General features: G+C 45.8%; 1 protein-coding gene across 1 annotated transcript in view; it reads left to right on the forward strand.

Annotated features, from left to right (window-relative positions):
- Nucleotides 1-1,555: 1,555 nt before the first annotated feature.
- The window catches only part of LOC121558216 (circularly permutated Ras protein 1), a 41,348-nt gene continuing 26,408 nt past the window's right edge, over nt 1,556-16,495 (forward strand). The window contains exons 1-7 of the mRNA XM_041871701.1: nt 1,556-1,730; nt 4,609-4,813; nt 5,442-5,567; nt 7,419-7,511; nt 7,807-7,907; nt 14,508-14,720; nt 14,880-14,930. Coding sequence (XP_041727635.1) covers nt 4,609-4,813; nt 5,442-5,567; nt 7,419-7,511; nt 7,807-7,907; nt 14,508-14,720; nt 14,880-14,930 — 789 coding nt within the window. The 5' untranslated portion in view covers nt 1,556-1,730. The remainder of the gene's footprint in view (nt 1,731-4,608; nt 4,814-5,441; nt 5,568-7,418; nt 7,512-7,806; nt 7,908-14,507; nt 14,721-14,879; nt 14,931-16,495) is intronic.

Below are 16,495 nucleotides of genomic sequence, written 5' to 3' on the forward strand. Positions count from 1 at the left end.
ATGTCACATTATGTGCTGCCATCAGCAATCATGGGGTTGTCCACCATCATGCCAACCTGGGGCCCTACAACACTCACCAGCTCCTCATTTTCCTCAATCACATGCGAGATGCTTTGTTAGGGCAGCAGGATGAGCATCCCATCTATGTTGTTGTTTGGGACAATGTGAGTTTTCACAGAGCCCTCCAGGTTAGAGAGTGGTACAATATGAACCAAGGTTTTATCAATCTTTGCCTTCCACCGTACTCCCCCTTTCCTAAACCCCATTGAGGAATTCTTCTCCTCATGGCGGTGGAAGGTATATGAACGCCAACCTTACACCAGGGTAAATCTCCTGCAAGCCATGGGACTTGCCTGTGGTGACATAGGTGTGGAGGCATGCCAAGCCTGGATACGGCATGCCAGGGTTTTTTCCCCGTTGCCTGGCCAGACAAAATGTGGCCTGTGATGTGGATGAAGTCCTGTGGCCTGACCCAGTACGGAGACATGATGCTGTGGCTGAGTAATGCACTTATTTGTATATTTTTGTACTTTATTTTTACATGGGCTTACTGTACACAAGTGGCAAACGCATAAGATTTCTGTTTGTTTTTACAAGTGCTACATGTAAATGCACAATATTTCTGTTTTGTCTTTTTGTACAAGTGCTAAATGCACAGTTTTTTTTTGTTTTGCAACATGCATTTAGCCTACAGTGAACAATAAACATTTATTTCTCCAGCTTCATGTCCTGAGCATTGTGTTTTCTATTTTTCTACGAAGTGTTTAGTGACTGTTCAGTAGTGTTTTTTATTTTGGTTGACTTGGGGCACGATTTGACAACATAGTTCAGTTTTGAGCACAGATTGAACTGTTTTGAGGTGAAAGTTTGGTTTTGCAAGAAGAGTCTGAGGTTTTGTGAATGTAGCTTGAAAATTGGGTTTTGTGTTCACAGTTAAGAGAAAAGGAGAGCAGTTTTCAAGAAATGTGTCTTAGCAATCGAGAAAAACTGTAAATTCAAATTCAAGAATTGTCTTGCTGTTGTGGTGAGCTGCCGCTGTGATTGTGGCTTCTCTGACTCATATAGGACTCTTGTGCTGCTAGACGTTTGAGTGTTATGGTTTTGTGTTCTGGTTATGGCTCAATATAGATCTGTATCTGGTCAAAGTCCACTTGTAGGTGAACGGCTTGACCGGTAGAGCGATGCGAAAGAGAGAGAGTGAGAGAGAGGAGTGAGGGTGAGAGAGAGAGAAAGAGGGTGAGAGAGAGAAAGAGGGTGAGAGAGAGAAAGAGGGTGAGAGAGAAAATAGGACATGGTGGTAAAAAGCTGACGTGGAAAGAAATAACTGACACGTCCTCTCTCTCTCTCTCTGTCTCTCTCTCTCTCTCTCTCTCTCTCTCTCTCTCTCTCTCTCTCTCTCTCTCTCTGTCTCTGTCTCTGTCTCTCTCTCTCTGGCACAGTGTCTGGTTTCTTGAGTTTCTGTTTCCACCCTTACCACTGATCGGTTCACTTCCTGTCACACACACACACACATACTCCTACACACACTTACATACACACACACACACACTCTCTCTCGCTGACACACACACACACGCAGCGTCACACACAACACAGACAAACAGAACGTGGAGGTTTAGACCACAAATACATACGCTCAGAGTTGGCTGGACAGACAAACACACAGACAGGAGGACCGGTTTCCTTTCTCTCTACAAGTTAACCCATCTACAACCCCATCTACAACTCAGGTACCTGTGCTTTTTTTTTTTTTTAACATAATGTTCTCTAACAAAAACATTTTCTAACATAATGTACTCTAACAAAACAGACAGAGAGAAAGACAAGGTTCTGAATGCTTAGATCAGTATTTTAACACACCAGGCTAGTTACTAATAGATTAACTGTTGAATATAAATAGCCTTTGTTTTTTTGTTTTTACATAATGTTTCACAGTTGAGTAAGTATCTCTCTCCAGGGCCTTTATGAAGTTTTCAGTATTATATTCATTAATCTCTGTTTTAGAGACAGTACAGTGAACTATCACAAACCTTCACAAAATATAGATATATATTTTTAATGTTCTTTATTTTTTTTAAGTTTTGTGAAATTAGATCATCATTATGTCTATAACCACGGTGATAAGTGATGTGAAACTCGTTGACACCAGGAAGTGACAGTATCACACTTAAAGAGCAACTGCCCCTAAAAAAGCAACTCTCATTTTGAAAACAGCCTATGTGGCATCGATATGAGTCAGAAACATTTAAAAAAAGATTACAAAGTGTAAATAGGATAATTTTGGTCATGAACTCAGTCTCATCCAAAAACGGAGACTTGCCAGATGACAGGAAAAAAATGGTATGACATAGAATGAAGGGTAATAACAGTTTCCCTTGGGTTGAGTTTATTTCAATCCTGCTCACAGCTGGCAGCACCCAAGTAATCGTCAATTTGGAGCGCAGCTGCATGCAACCCGATTGTAATGCCCACAGTAAATTTGGTTTGACATTTGATATCCCTATGGGGCTAGTTAAGGACCATCAGTAAATTACACAATGTACATCGGACAATATTTTAAAAGTTCAATAGCTCCATATTTCAATGATTTAAAAACCTCAAACCAACTACGGTGCATTCGGAAAGTATTCAGATCCCTTCTCTTTTTCAACAGTTTGTTACGTTACAGCCTTATTCTAAAATGGATTACATTGTCTACACACAATACCCCATAATGACAAAGCAAAAACAGGTTTTTAGAAATGTTAGCTATTTTTTAATTTTTTTAAATTAAATATTATATTTACATAAGTATTCAGACCCTTTAGTCAGTACTTTGTTGAAGCACTTTTGGCAGCGTTTACAACCTTGAGTCTTCTTGGGTATGACGCTACAAGCTTGGCACACCTGTATTTGGGGAGTTTCTCCCATTCTTCTCTGCAGATCCTCTCAAGCTCTGTCAGGTTGGATGGGGAGCGTCGCTGCACAGCTATTGTCAGGTCTCTCCAGAGATGTTCGATCGGGTTCAAGTCCGGGCTCTGGCTGGGCCACTCAAGGACATTCAGAGACTTGTCCCGAAGCCACTCCTGCGTTGTCTTGGCTGTGTGCTTAGGGTCATTGTCCTGTTGGAAGGTGAACCTTCGCCCCAGTCTGAGGTCCTAAGTGCTCTGGAACAGGTTTTCATCAAGGATCTCTCTGTACTTTGCTCCGTTCATCTTTCCCTCGATCCTGACTAGTCTCCCAGTCCCTGCTGCCACCACCATGCTTCACCGTAGGGATGGTGCCAGGTTTCCTCCAGACGTGACGCTTGGCATTCAGGCCAAAGAGTTCAATCTTGGTTTCATCAGAGCAGAGAATCTTGTTTATCATGGTCTGAGAGTCCTTTAGGTGCCTTTTGGCAAACTCCAAGCGGGCTGTCGTGCCTTTTACTGAGGAGTGGCTTCCGTCTGGCCACTCTACCATAAATGCCTGATTGGTGGAGTGCTGCAGAGATGGTTGTCCTTCTGGAAGGTTCTCCGATCTCCACAGAGGTACTCTGGAGCTCTGTCAGAGTGACCATCGGGTTCTTGGTCACCTCCCTGACAAAGGCCCTTCTCCCCCGATTGCTCAGTTTGGACCGGGCGGCCAGCTCTAGGAGTCTTGGTGGTTCCAAACTTCTTCCATTTAAGAATGATGGAGGCCACTGTGTTCTTGGGGACCTTCAATGCTGCAGAAATCTGTAAGGTGGAAGCAATATGGTGGAAGCTTCACCACTACACTGCCCTTTAGATCTGCATCAAGGGGTCACTCAGAACTCATCTCTCGCTCTCTTTTTTAAACATTTTTATTTAACCTTTATATAGACAATAAGGCAAGTCAATTAAGAACAAATTCTTATTTACAGTGATGCCCTCTCTTCTCCCCTCTCCCCCCCCCCCCTCTCTCCCCTCTCTCCCCCACCCCCCTCCCCCTCCTCTCTCCTCTCTCTCCCCTCTCTCCCTCCTCCCCTCTCCCTCTCCCCCTCTCCCTCTCTTCCCCTCCCTCCCCTCCCTCCCCTCTCTCCTCTCTCTTCCCTCTCTTCCTCCTCTCTCCCCTCTCTCCCCCGCTCCCTCTCTCCCCTCTCTCCCTCTCTCCTCTCCCTCTCTCCCTCTCTCTCTCTCTCCTCTCTCTCTCTCCCCTCTCCCCTCTCCCTCTCCCCTCCCCTCTCTTCCCCCTCTCTCCCCTCCCTCCCCCCTCTCTCCTCTCTCTTCCCTCTCTTCCTCCTCTCTCCCCTCTCTTCCCTCTCCCTCTCTCTCCTCTCTCTTCCCTCTCTTCCCCTCTCTCCTCTCTTCCCCCCTCTCTCCCTCTCCTCCCCTCTCTCCCTCCTCTCCCCTCTCTCTCCTCTCTCTCTCTCTCCCTCTCTCCTCTCTCCCTCTCTCTCCTCTCCTCTCTCTCTCTCTCCCCTCTCCTCTCTCCCCTCTCTCCCCCTCTCCCCTCTCCCCTCTCTCCCTCCCTTCCTCTCTCCACTCTCTCTCCCCTCTCCTCTCTCTCCTCTCTCTTCCCACTCTCTCCCCTCTCTCTCCTCTCTCTCCCCTCTCTCCTCTCTCTCCCCTCTCTTCCCACTCTCTCCCCTCTCTCTCCTCTCTCTCCTCTCTCTCCCCTCTCCCCCAGATGGAGTTTGCCTGCAGTCACGTTGTGTGTAACTGGAGACCAGAAGGGAGTTTAGCGGAGGGGTCAGATGAAGGGGGGTCAGGTTTGAGTGTGTACCCCTGTAGTCCTCCAGGTGAGGGGGGGACCCCAGGTCCGGGTGTACCCCTCAGACTGTCTGTCACAGAGCACATGTACGACAACCGCATCTCAGTCATCCCTCAGCAAGGTAATGTACTGACGTGATACCGCTCATCACACATTCACACTGCTGCTGAGAGACCCACTCATTTTCACATACAGAGGAAACATCTGTGTGGGGTGGAGACTGACAAAAGTGTGAAAATGTTAGACATAGGAAACTTCACACACACACACACACACACGCATACACACACTAGCCTAGATTATTTCCTTTCAGCTCTCACTGCAGTGTCACCATGTTCAAAGACACACCACCTTTCACACATCCACTTGAGCTCCATGGTGCTAAGAATGATGATGATGATGATGATGATGATGAAGAAGATGAGGATGGTGATACTATTGATAATGATACTATTGATGGTGATGATGATGGTGATACTATTGATGGTGATGATGATGGTGATACTATTGATGGTGAAACTATTGATGGTGATACTATTGATGATGATGATGGTGATAATATTTGGTATTTTGGGGTATTTTATTAGGATCCCCATTAGCTGTTGTTGCGAGAGCAGTAGCTACTCTTCCTGGGGTTCACACAAAACATGAAACATGACATAATACAGAACATTAATAGACAAGAACAGCTCAAGGACAGAACTGCATCAATAATATTGATGATGGTGATGTCTGTTTCCTTGCTTCAGAGCCAGGGATAGTGCCTCCACCTCTGCCCCCTCGACGGTTTGGGTCTCAGAAGCAACCCCGACCCACCTCTCTGCCTCCCCCACCTCCCCCTCTTTCCTCCCTGCCTCCCCCCCTACCAGCCCGAGGTGAGTATTTGGTTTGTTCTGAATTGATTCCACAAGCATGTGTTTCTGAATACAGCCCTAGTTGTTGGTCAGGGTTAGATGTAGGTTACAGTTTGAAGCTTTCTCTTGAGTGGGCAGCCTGATGAAAGCCAGTCAATATTTAAATCACCCAGAAAGTATACCTCTCTATTGATATCACATACAGTGAGGGAAAAAAGTATTTGATCCCCTGCTGATTTTGTACGTTTGCCCACTGACAAAGAAATGATCAGTCTATAATTTAATGGTAGGTTTATTTGAACAATGAGAGACAGAATAACAACAAAAAAATCCAGAAAAACGCATGTCAAAAATTTTATGAATTGATTTGCATTTTAATGAGGGAATTAAGTATTTGACCCCATCTCAATCAGAAAGATTTCTGGCTCCCAGGTGTCTTTTATACAGGTAACGAGCTGAGATTAGGAGCACACTCTTAAAGGGAGTGCTCCTAATCTCAGCTTGTTACCTGTATAAAAGACACATGTTTACAGAAGCAATCAATCAATCAGATTCCAAACTCTCCCCCATGGCTAAGACCAAAGAGCTCTCCAAGGATGTCAGGGACAAGATTGTAGACATACACAAGGCTGGAATGGGCTACAAGACCATTGCCAAGCAGCATGGTGAGAAGGTGACAACAGTTAGTGCGATTATTCGCAAATGGAAGAAACAAAAGAACTGTCAATCTCCCTCGGCCTGGGGCTCCATGCTAGATCTCACCTCGTGGAGTTGCAATGATCATGAGAACGGTGAGGAATCAAGAAAACAATTGGTAACACATTACGCCGTGAAGGACTGAAATCCTGCAGCGCCTGCAAGGTCCCCCTGCTCAAGAAAGCACATATACAGGCCCGTCTGAAGTTTGCCAATGAACATCTGAATGATTCAGAGGAGAACTGGGTGAAAGTATTGTGGTCAGATGAGACCAAAATCGAGCTCTTTGGCATCAACTCAACTCGCCGTGTTTGGAGGAGGAGGAATGCTGCCTATGACCCCAAGAACACCATCCCCACCATCAAACATGGAGGTGGAAACATTATGCTTTGGGGGTGTTTTTCTGCTAAGGGGACAGGACAACTTCACCGCATCAAAGGGACAATGGACGGGGCCATGTACCGTCAAATCTTGGGTGAGAACCTCCTTCCCTCAGCCAGGGCATTGAAAATGGGTCGCGGATGGGTATTCCAGCATGACAATTACCCAAAACACACAGCCAAGGCAACAAAGGAGTGGCTCAAGAAGAAGCACATTAAGGTCCTGGAGTGGCCTAGCCAGTCTCCAGACCTTAATCCCATAGAAAATCTGTGGAGGAAGCTGAAGGTTCAAGTTGCCAAACGTCAGCCTCGAAACCTTAATGACTTGGAGAAGATCTGCAAAGAGGAGTGGGACAAAATCCCTCCTGAGATGTGTGCAAACCTGGTGGCCAACTACAAGAAACGTCTGACATCTGTGATTGCCAACAAGGGTTTTGCCACCAAGTACTAAGTCATGTTTTGCAGAGGGGTCAAATACTTATTTCCCTCATTAAAATGCAAATCTATTTATAACATTTTTGACATGCGTTTTTCTGGATTTTTGTTGTTGTTATTCTGTCTCTCACTGTTCAAATAAACCTACCATTAAAATTATAGACTGATAATTTCTTTGTCAGTGGGCAAATGTACAAAATCAGCAGGGGATCAAATACTTTTTTCCCCTCACTGTATGTAGTAATATTCAGTGGTTATTATCATGCTGGTTGTTACATATCTGGGTCTCATCCGTGTGTGTGTGTGTGTGTGTGTGTGTGTGTGTGTGTGTGTGTGTGTGTGTGTGTGTGTGTATTCTCAGGTGCAGAGGGCCAAGGAGAGCAGAGCATCAGATTGAAGGCTAATGTTAATGTTCTCTCTCTCAGTGTTGGACGACTCGTAGATATCAGTAGAGGTGAGTGTATTTATGGTCACACACACACACACACACACACACACACACACACACACACACACACACACACACACACACACACACCCAGTGGAGGCTGCTGAGGGGAGGACGGCTCACAATAATGTCTGGAAAGGAGTAAATGGAATGGAATAAAACACATTCACCACATGGTTTCCATGGTTTCCAGGTGTTTGATACCATTCCATTGACTCCATTCCAGCCATTATTATAAGCCATCCTCCCCTCAGCAGCCTCCACTGCACACACCATAATTATGTCTCCCTCTCCTCCACAGCATCTGGCATCCAGACTACTCAGAGTCCCGTGATACACTGTGGGAGATGTAGTGCAGCCCTGTCCTCCCTGAGTTCTATACAGAACACACAGGACAGTTCCGTGAGTTTACACTCTTTCTTTTCTCTCTCTCTCTCTCTCTCTCTCTCTCTCTCTCTCTCTCTCTCTCTCTCTCTCTCTCTCTCTCTCTCTCTCTCTCCCTCTCTCCCCCCCCCCCCTCTCTCTCTCTCTCTCTCTCTCTCTCTCTCTCTCTCTCTCTCTCTCTCCCTCTCCCCCTCCCCTCTCTCTCTCTCTCTCTCTGTCTCTGTCTCTCTCTCTCTCTCTCTCTCTCTCTCTCTCTCTCTCTCTCTCTCTCTCTCTCTCTCCCCCTTCTCTCTCTCTCTCTCTCTCTCTCTCTCTCTCTCTCTCTCTCTCTCTCTCTGTCTCTGTCTGTCTCTCTCTCTCTCTCTCTCTCTCTCTCTCTCTCTCTCTCTCTCTCTCTCTCTGTCTCTCTCTCTCTCTCTCTCTCTCTCTCTCTCTCTGTCTCTCTCTCCCTGCCAGTCTCTCTATTTCTTTCTGTCCTCCCCACTCCTTGTTTCTTCCTCCTTCACCTTCATCCTCTCCCTCTTCATCATCCTTTCCTTCATCCTCTCCATTTTCATCACCCTCTCCTTCACGCTCTCCCACTCCCTCATCATCTCCCTCTTCATCATCCTCTATTTCATCCTCTCCCTCTTCATCAACCTCTCCTTCAGCCTCTCCCACTCCCTCATCCTCTCCCTCTTCATAATCCTCTCCTTAATCCTCTCCTTCATCCTCTCCCTCTCCTTCATCCTCTCCCTCTTCCTCATCCTCTCCCTCTCCTTGATCCTCTCCCTCTCCTGCATCCTCTCTCATTCCTTCATCCTCTCCCTCTCCTTCATCCTCTCCCTCTACTTCAGCCTCTCCCCCTCCTTCATCCTCTCCTTCTCCTTCATCCTCTCCCTTTCCTTCACCCTCTCCCTCTCCCTTTCCTTCATCCTCTCCCTCTTCAATCAATTATAGGGTGAATGCACCAATTTGTAGTCGCTCTGGATAAGAGCGTCTGCTAAATGACGTAAATGTGCCCTTGAGCAAGGCACTTAACCCTAATTGCTCCTGTAAGTCGCTCTGGATAAGAGCGTCTGCTAAATGACTAAAATGTAAATGTAAAATGTAATCAATGAATCAAATGTTATTTATAAAGCCCTTTTTACATCAGCAGATGTCACAAAGTGCTATACAGAAACCCAGCCTAAAACCCCAAACAGCAAGCAATGCATATGTAGAAGCACGGTGGCTAGGTTAAACTCCCTAGAAAGACAGAAACCTAGGAAGAATCCTAGAGAGGAACCAGGCTCTGAGGGGTGGCCAGTCCCCTTCTGCCTGTGCCAGGTGGGGATTATAACAGTACATGGCCATCAAGGCCAGGTATTTCTCCAAGATGTTCAAACGTTCATAGATGACCAGCAGGGTCAAATAATAATCACAGTGGTTGTAGAGGTTGCAACAGGTCAGTACATCAGGAGTAAATGTAACTTGGCTTTTCATAGCCGGGCATTTAGAGGTTGAAATAGCAGGTGCGGTAGAGAGAGAGAGAGTTGAATACAGCAGGTCTGGGACAAGGTAGCACGTCCGGTGAACAGGTCAGGGTTCCATAACCGCAGGCAGAAGAGTGGAAACTGGAGCAGCAGCATGACCAGGTGGACTGGGCTCAGGTCCTCCGGGACGGGAGGGAGAGAGAGAGAATTAGACAGAGCATACTTAAATTCACACAGGACACCGGATAAGACAGGAGAATAACACCAGATTTAACAGACTGACCCTAGCCCCCCGGCACATAGACTATTGCAGCATAGATACTGGAGGCTGAGACGGGGGGGTCGGAAGACACTGTGGCCCCATCTGACGATACCCCCAGACAGGGCAAACCAGGCAGGATATAACCCCACCCACTTTGCCAAAGCACAGCCCCCACACCACCAGAGGGATATCAACAGACCACCAACCTACTACCCTGAGACAAGGCTGAGTATAGCCCACGAAGATCTCCTCCACTGCACGAGCCCGAGGGAGCGACAAACCGGACAGGAAGATCACGTCAGTGACTCAACCTACGTAGGAACGGCATGGAAAGCACCAGTAAGCCAGTGACTCAGCCCCCGTAATAGGGTCAGAGGCAGAGAATCCCAGTGGAGAGAGGGGAACCGGCCAGGCAGAGACAGCAAGGGAAGTTTGTCGCTCCAGTGCCTTTCCGTTCACCTTCGCACCCCTGGGCCAGACTACACTCAATCATAGGACCTACTGAAGAGATGAGTCTTCAGTAAAGACTTAAAGGTCGAGACCGAGTCTGCGTCTCTCACATGGATAGGCAGACCATTCCATAGAAATTGAGCTCTATAGGAGAAAGCCCTGCCTCCAGCTGTTTGCTTAGAAATTCTAGGGACAATAAGGAGGCCTGCGTCTTGTGACCGTAGCGTACGTGTAGGTATGTACGGCAGGACCAAATCGGAGAGATAGGTAGGAGCAAGCCCATGTAATGCTTTGTAGGTTAGCAGTAAAACCTTGAAATCAGCCCTAGCCTTAACAGGAAGCCAGCACTGGAGTAATATGATCACATATTTTGGTTCTAGTCAAGATTCTAGCAGCCGTGTTTAGCACTAACTGAAGTTTGTTTAGTGCTTTATCAGGGTAGCCGGAGAGTAGAGCATTGCAGTAGTCTAATCTAGAAGTGACAAAAGCATGGATTAGCTTTTCTGCATCTTTTTTTGACAAAAAGTTTCTGATTTTTGCAATGTTACGAAGATGGAAAAAAGCTGTCCTTGAAATATTCTTGATATGTTCGTCAAAAGAAAGATCATGGTCCTTCACAGTTTCTTTTTGAGACGACTGTACAACCATCAAGATTCATTGTCGGATCCAACAGATTATCTCTTTGTTTCTTGGGACCTAGAACTAGCATCTCTATTTTGTCCGAGTTTAAAAGTAAAACATTTGCCGCCATCCACTTCCTTATGTCTGAAACACAGGCTTCCAGGGAAGGCAGTTTTGGGGCTTCACCATGTTTCATCGAAATGTAGAGCTGTGTGTCGTCCGCATAGCAATGAAAGTTAACATTGTGTTTCCGAATGACACCACCAAGAGGTAAAATATATAGTGAAAACAATAGTGGTCCTAAAACGGAACCTTGAGGAACACCGAAACGTACAATTGATTTGTCAGAGGACAAACCATCCACAGAGACGAACTGATATCTTTCCGACAGATAAGATCTAAACCAGGCAAGAACTTGTCCGTGTAGACCCAATTAAGGTTTTCAATCTCTCCAAAATAATGTGGTGATCGATGGTGTCAAAAGCAGCACTAAGGTCTAGGAGCACGAGGACAGATGCAGAGCCTTGGTCTGACAAAATTAAAAGGTAATTTACCACCTTCACGAGTGCAGTCTCAGTGCTATGATGGGGTCTAAAACCAGACTGAAGCGTTTCGTATATATTATTTGTCTTCAGGAATGCAGTGAGTTGCTGCACAACAGCTTTTTCTAAAAATTGTTGAGAGGAACGGGAGATTCGATATAGGACGATAGTTTTTTTACATTTTCTGGGTCAAGGATTGGCTTTTTCAAGAGAGGCTTTATTACTGCCACTTTTAGTGAGTTTGGTACACATCCAGTGGATAGGGAGCCATTTATTATGTTCAACATAGGAGGGCCAAGCACAGGAAGTAGCTCTTTCAGTAGTTTAGTTGGAATAGGGTCCAGTATGCAGCTTGAAGGTTTAGAGACCATTACTATTTTCATGAATGTTTCAAGAGATAAAGGATTAAAAAACTTGAGTGTCTCCATTGATCCTAGTTCCTGGCAGTTCTGTGCAGACTCAGGACAGCTGAGCTTTGGAGAAATACGCAGATTCAAAGAGGAGTCCGTAATTTGCTTTCTAATGATCATGATCTTTTCGTCGAAGAAGTTAATCAATTCATCACTGCTGAAGTGAAAGGCATCCTCTCTTGGGGAATGCTGCTTTTTAGTTAGCTTTGCGACAGTATGAAATAGAAATGTTGGATTGTTCTTATTCTCCTCAATTAGGTTGGAAAAATAGGGTGATCGAGCAGCAGTGAGGGCTCTTCGATATTGCTCTGTACTTTCTTTTCACGCTAGTAGGAAGACTTCCATTTTGGTGGAGCACCATTTCCGTTCCAATTTTCTGGAGGCTTGCTTCAGGGCTCGGGTATTTTCTGTATACCAGGGAGCTAGTTTCTTGTGACAAATGTTTTTTGTTTTTAGGGGTGCGACTGCATCTAGGGTATTACGCAAGGTTAAATTTAGATCCTCAGTTAGGTTGTTAATTGATTTTTGTACTCCGACGGCCTCTAGGAATCTTTGGGTTGTCCGAGAATTTATAGCACGGCTTTTGATGGTCCTTGGTTGGGGTCTGAGCAGATTATTTGTTGCGATTGCAAACGTAATAAGATGGTGGTCCGATAGTCCAGGGTTATGAGGAAAAACATTTAGATCCACAATATTTATTCCACGGGACAAAACTAGATCCAGGGTATGACAGTGGCAATGAGTAGGTCCGGAGACATGTTGGACAAAACCCACTGAGTCGATGATGGCTCCGAAAGCCTTTTGGAGTGGGTCTGTGGACTTTTCCATGTGAATATTAAAGTCACCAAAAATGTGAATATTATCTGCCATGACTACAAGGTCCGATAGGAATTCAGGGAACTCAGTGAGGAACTCTGTATACGGCCCAGGAGGCCTGTAAACAGTAGCTATAAAAAGTGATTGAGTAGGCTGCATAGATTTCATGACTAGAAGCTCAAAAGACTAAAACGCAGTCATTTTTGGGGGGGTAAATTGACATTTGCTATCGTAAATGTTAGCAACACCTCCGCCTTTGAGGGATGAGCGGGGGATATGGTCACTAGTGTAACAAGGAAGAGAGGCCTCATTTAACACAGTCAATTCATCAGGCTTAAGCCATGTTTCAGTCAGGCCAATCACATCAAGATTATGATCAGTGATTAGTTCATTGACCACAACTGCCTTGGAAGTGAGGGATCTAACATTAAGTAGCCCTATTTTGAGATGTGAGATATCACAATCTCTTTCAATAATGACAGGAATGGAGGAGGTCTTTATTCCAGTGAGATTGCTAAGGCAAACACCGCCATGTTTAGTTTTGCTCAACCTAGATCGAGGCACAGACACGGTCTCAATGGGGATAGCTGAGCTGACTACACTGACTGTGCTAGTGGCAGACACCACTAAGCTGGCAGGCTGGCTATAAGCCTGCTACCTGGCCTGCACCCTGTCTCATTGTGGAGCTAGAGGAGTTAGAGCCCTCTTCATCAGCCTCTCCCTCTCCTTCATCCTCTCCCTCTCCTTCATCCTCTCCCTCTCCTTCATCCTCTCCCTCCCCTTCATCCTCTCCATCTCCTTCAGCCTCTCCTTCAGCCTCTCCCTCTCCTTCATCCTCTCCCTCTCCTTCAGCCTCTCTCTCTCCTTCAGCCTCTCTCTCTCCTTCATCCTCTCCCTTTCCTTCATCCTCTCCCTCTCCTTCAGCCCCCCCTTCATCCTCTCCCTCTCTTTCAGCCTCTCCTTCATCCTCTCCCTCCCCTTCATCCTCTCCCTCTCTTTCAGCCTCTCCTTCAGCCTCTCCCTTCTCCTTCATCCTCTCCCTCTCCTTCATCCTCTCCCTCTCCTTCAGCCTCTCTCTCTCCTTCATCCTCTCTCTCTCCTTCATCCTCTCCCTCTCCTTCATCCTCTCCCTCCCCTTCATCCTCTCCCTCTCCTTCAGCCTCGTCTTCATCCTCTCCCTCCCCTTCATCATCTCCCTCTCCTTCAGCCTCTCCTTCAGCCTCTCCCTCTCCTTCAGCCTCTCCTTCAGTCTCTCCCTCTCCTTCATCCTCTCCCTCTCCTTCAGCCTCTCCTTCAACCTCTACTTCATCCTCTCCCTCTCCTTCATCCTCTCCTTCGCCTTTATCCTCTCCCTCTCCTTCAGCCTCTCCTTCAGTCTCTCCCTCTCCTTCATCCTCTCCCTCTCCTTCAGCCTCTCCTTCTCCTTTATCCTCTCCCTCTCCTTCATCCTCTCCCCCTCCTTCAGCCTCTCCCTCTCCTTCATCCTCTCCCTCTCCTTCATCCTCTCCCTCTCCTTCAGCCTCTCCTTCAGCCTCTCCCTCTCCTTCAGCCTCTCCTTCAGTCTCTCCCTCTCCTTCATCCTCTCCCTCTCCTTCAGCCTCTCCTTCTCCTTTATCCTTTCCCTCTCCTTCATCCTCTCCTTCTCCTTCAGCCTCTCCTTCAGCCTCTCCCTCTCCTTCATCCTCTCCCTCTCCTTCAGCCACTCCCTCTCCTTAGCCTCTCCTTCTCCTTCAGCCTCTCCCACTCCTTCTCCCTCTCCTTCAGCATCTTTCTTTCCTTCACCCTCTCCTGTCTTTCAATTCAATTCAATAAATTCAAGTCAGTTATCTTGTTGACTAGTAGTAATGCTCTCTCTCTCTCTCTCTCTCTCTCTCTCTCTCTCTCTCTCTCTCTCTCTCTCTCTCTCTCTCTCTCTCTCTCTCTCTCTCTCTCTCTCTCTCTCTCTCTCTCTCTCTCTCTCTCTCTCTCTCTCTCTCTCTCTCTCTCTCTCTCTCTCTCTCTCTCTCTCTCTCTCTCTCTCTCTCTCTCTCTCTCTCTCTGTCTCTGTCTCTGTCTCTCTCCAGGTGTGGCTGTGTGAGTTCTGTGGTCTCCAGAACACCCTGTCTACCTCAGGCCCCGGGGCTGGTTCCAAGGTGGGCCTCAGGGTTAGAGGGGCTCCTCGAGGGAGAGATGTGATCTACCTCCCCCTTCAGACTGACCAGGACTACGAGAACCTAGAAGATGTCATGGTGGTCTTCTGTGTTGATATATCTGGGAGCATGAGTGTCACCTCTGAGGTGTGTAGTCTGTCTGTCTGTCTTTCTGTCTACAAGCTATGGCTATACCTCAATCTGTCTGTCTGTCTGTCTGTCCGTTCGTTTACAACCTATGGCTATACCTCAGTCTGTCTGTCCGTCTCCAAACTCTATCCCACTGCATATATATTTTCTTCCCAGGTCTCCCCAGGGAATGCTATGAGGTCACCAACCTATGTCTCCCGACAACAGGTACTTATGTTTGTTCCAGTGTTCTGTATGTATATATTATATTATTATATATACAGTGGAGGGAAAAGGGTATTTGATTTTGTACATTTGCCCACTGACAAAGAAATGATCAGTCTATAATTTTAATGGTAGGTTTATTTGAACAGTGAGAGACAGAATAACAACAAAAAAATCCAGAGAAACGCATGTCAAAAATGTTATAAATATGTTTGTAAACAAACTTATGTTTGTTCCAGTGTTCTGTATTTATATTATATATATATATTTTATATATTATATTTTATATGGATACGAGGGGTCTGCTAAAGGAGCTGGGACTAAAAATATAAATAAATAAACAAGATAACTAATGTAAAACATACTGTGTCCGTAAAATGTACACAGGTTCAGAACTTTTGTGAAAACATCACAGCACAGTTGAAAAATATATGACAAATAGAAATCACAGAGTAGCTGAAGGCTGGGACTAAAAAGGGTAACTAATGTAAAATATACTGAGTCCCTAAAATATATATTGGATGTATAAACTGGATGTGTTGTTGTCCATTCGTTTACTCCAATTAGGGGAAAATAATAATACATCAAATATTAAATATATATATACAGTATATACAGTATATATATATATATATATACAGTGGTGTGAAAAAGTGTTTGCCCCCTTCCTGATTTCTTATTTGTTTGCATGTTTGTCACACTTAAATGTTTCAGATCATCAAACAAATGTAAGTATTAGTCAAAGATAACACAAGTAAACACTAAATGCAGTTTTGAAATGTAGGTTGTTATTATTAAGGGAAAACAAAAATCCAAACCCACATGGCCCTGTGTGAAGAAGTGATTGCCCCCTACAACCTAATAACTGGTTGGGCCACCCTTAGCAGCAACAACTGCAATCAAGCGTTTGCGATAACTTGCAATGAGTCTTTTACAGCGCTGTGGAGGAATTTGGGCCTGTTGGTATGATGTTCTTTTTCTGAAATGCGGTGTTACTTTTACGCCAGATGTAATGGGACACACACCTTCCAAAAAGTTCAACTTTTGTCTCGTCAGTCCACAGAGTATTTTCCCAAAGGTCTTGGGGATCATCAAGATGTTTTCTGGCAAAAATGAGACGAGCCTTAATGTTATTTTTGCTCAGCAGTGGTTTTCGTCTTGGAACTCTGCCATGCAGGCCATTTTTGCCCAGTCTCTTTCTTATTGTGGAGTCATGAACACTGACCTTAACTAAGGCAAGTGAGGCCAGCAGCTCTTTTGATGTTGTTGTGGGGTCTTTTGTGACCTCTTGGATGAGTCGTCGCTGCGCTCTTGGGGTAATTTTGGTCGGCCGGCCACTCCTGGGAAGGTTCACCACTGTTCCATGTTTTCGCCATTTGTGGATAATGGCTCTCACTGTGGTTCGCTGGACACTAACAGCTTACAGACGGTAGGCAATTAAGGTCACAGTTATGAAAACCTAGGACACTAAAGAGGCCTTTCTACTGACTCTGAAAAACACCAAAAGAAAGATGCCCAGGGTCCCTGCTAATCTGCGTGAACGTGCCTTAGGCATACTGCAAGGAGGC

The sequence above is a fragment of the Coregonus clupeaformis genome, unplaced genomic scaffold (genome assembly GCF_020615455.1).
Source record: "Coregonus clupeaformis isolate EN_2021a unplaced genomic scaffold, ASM2061545v1 scaf0153, whole genome shotgun sequence".
NCBI classification, from domain to species: Eukaryota; Metazoa; Chordata; class Actinopteri; order Salmoniformes; family Salmonidae; genus Coregonus; species Coregonus clupeaformis.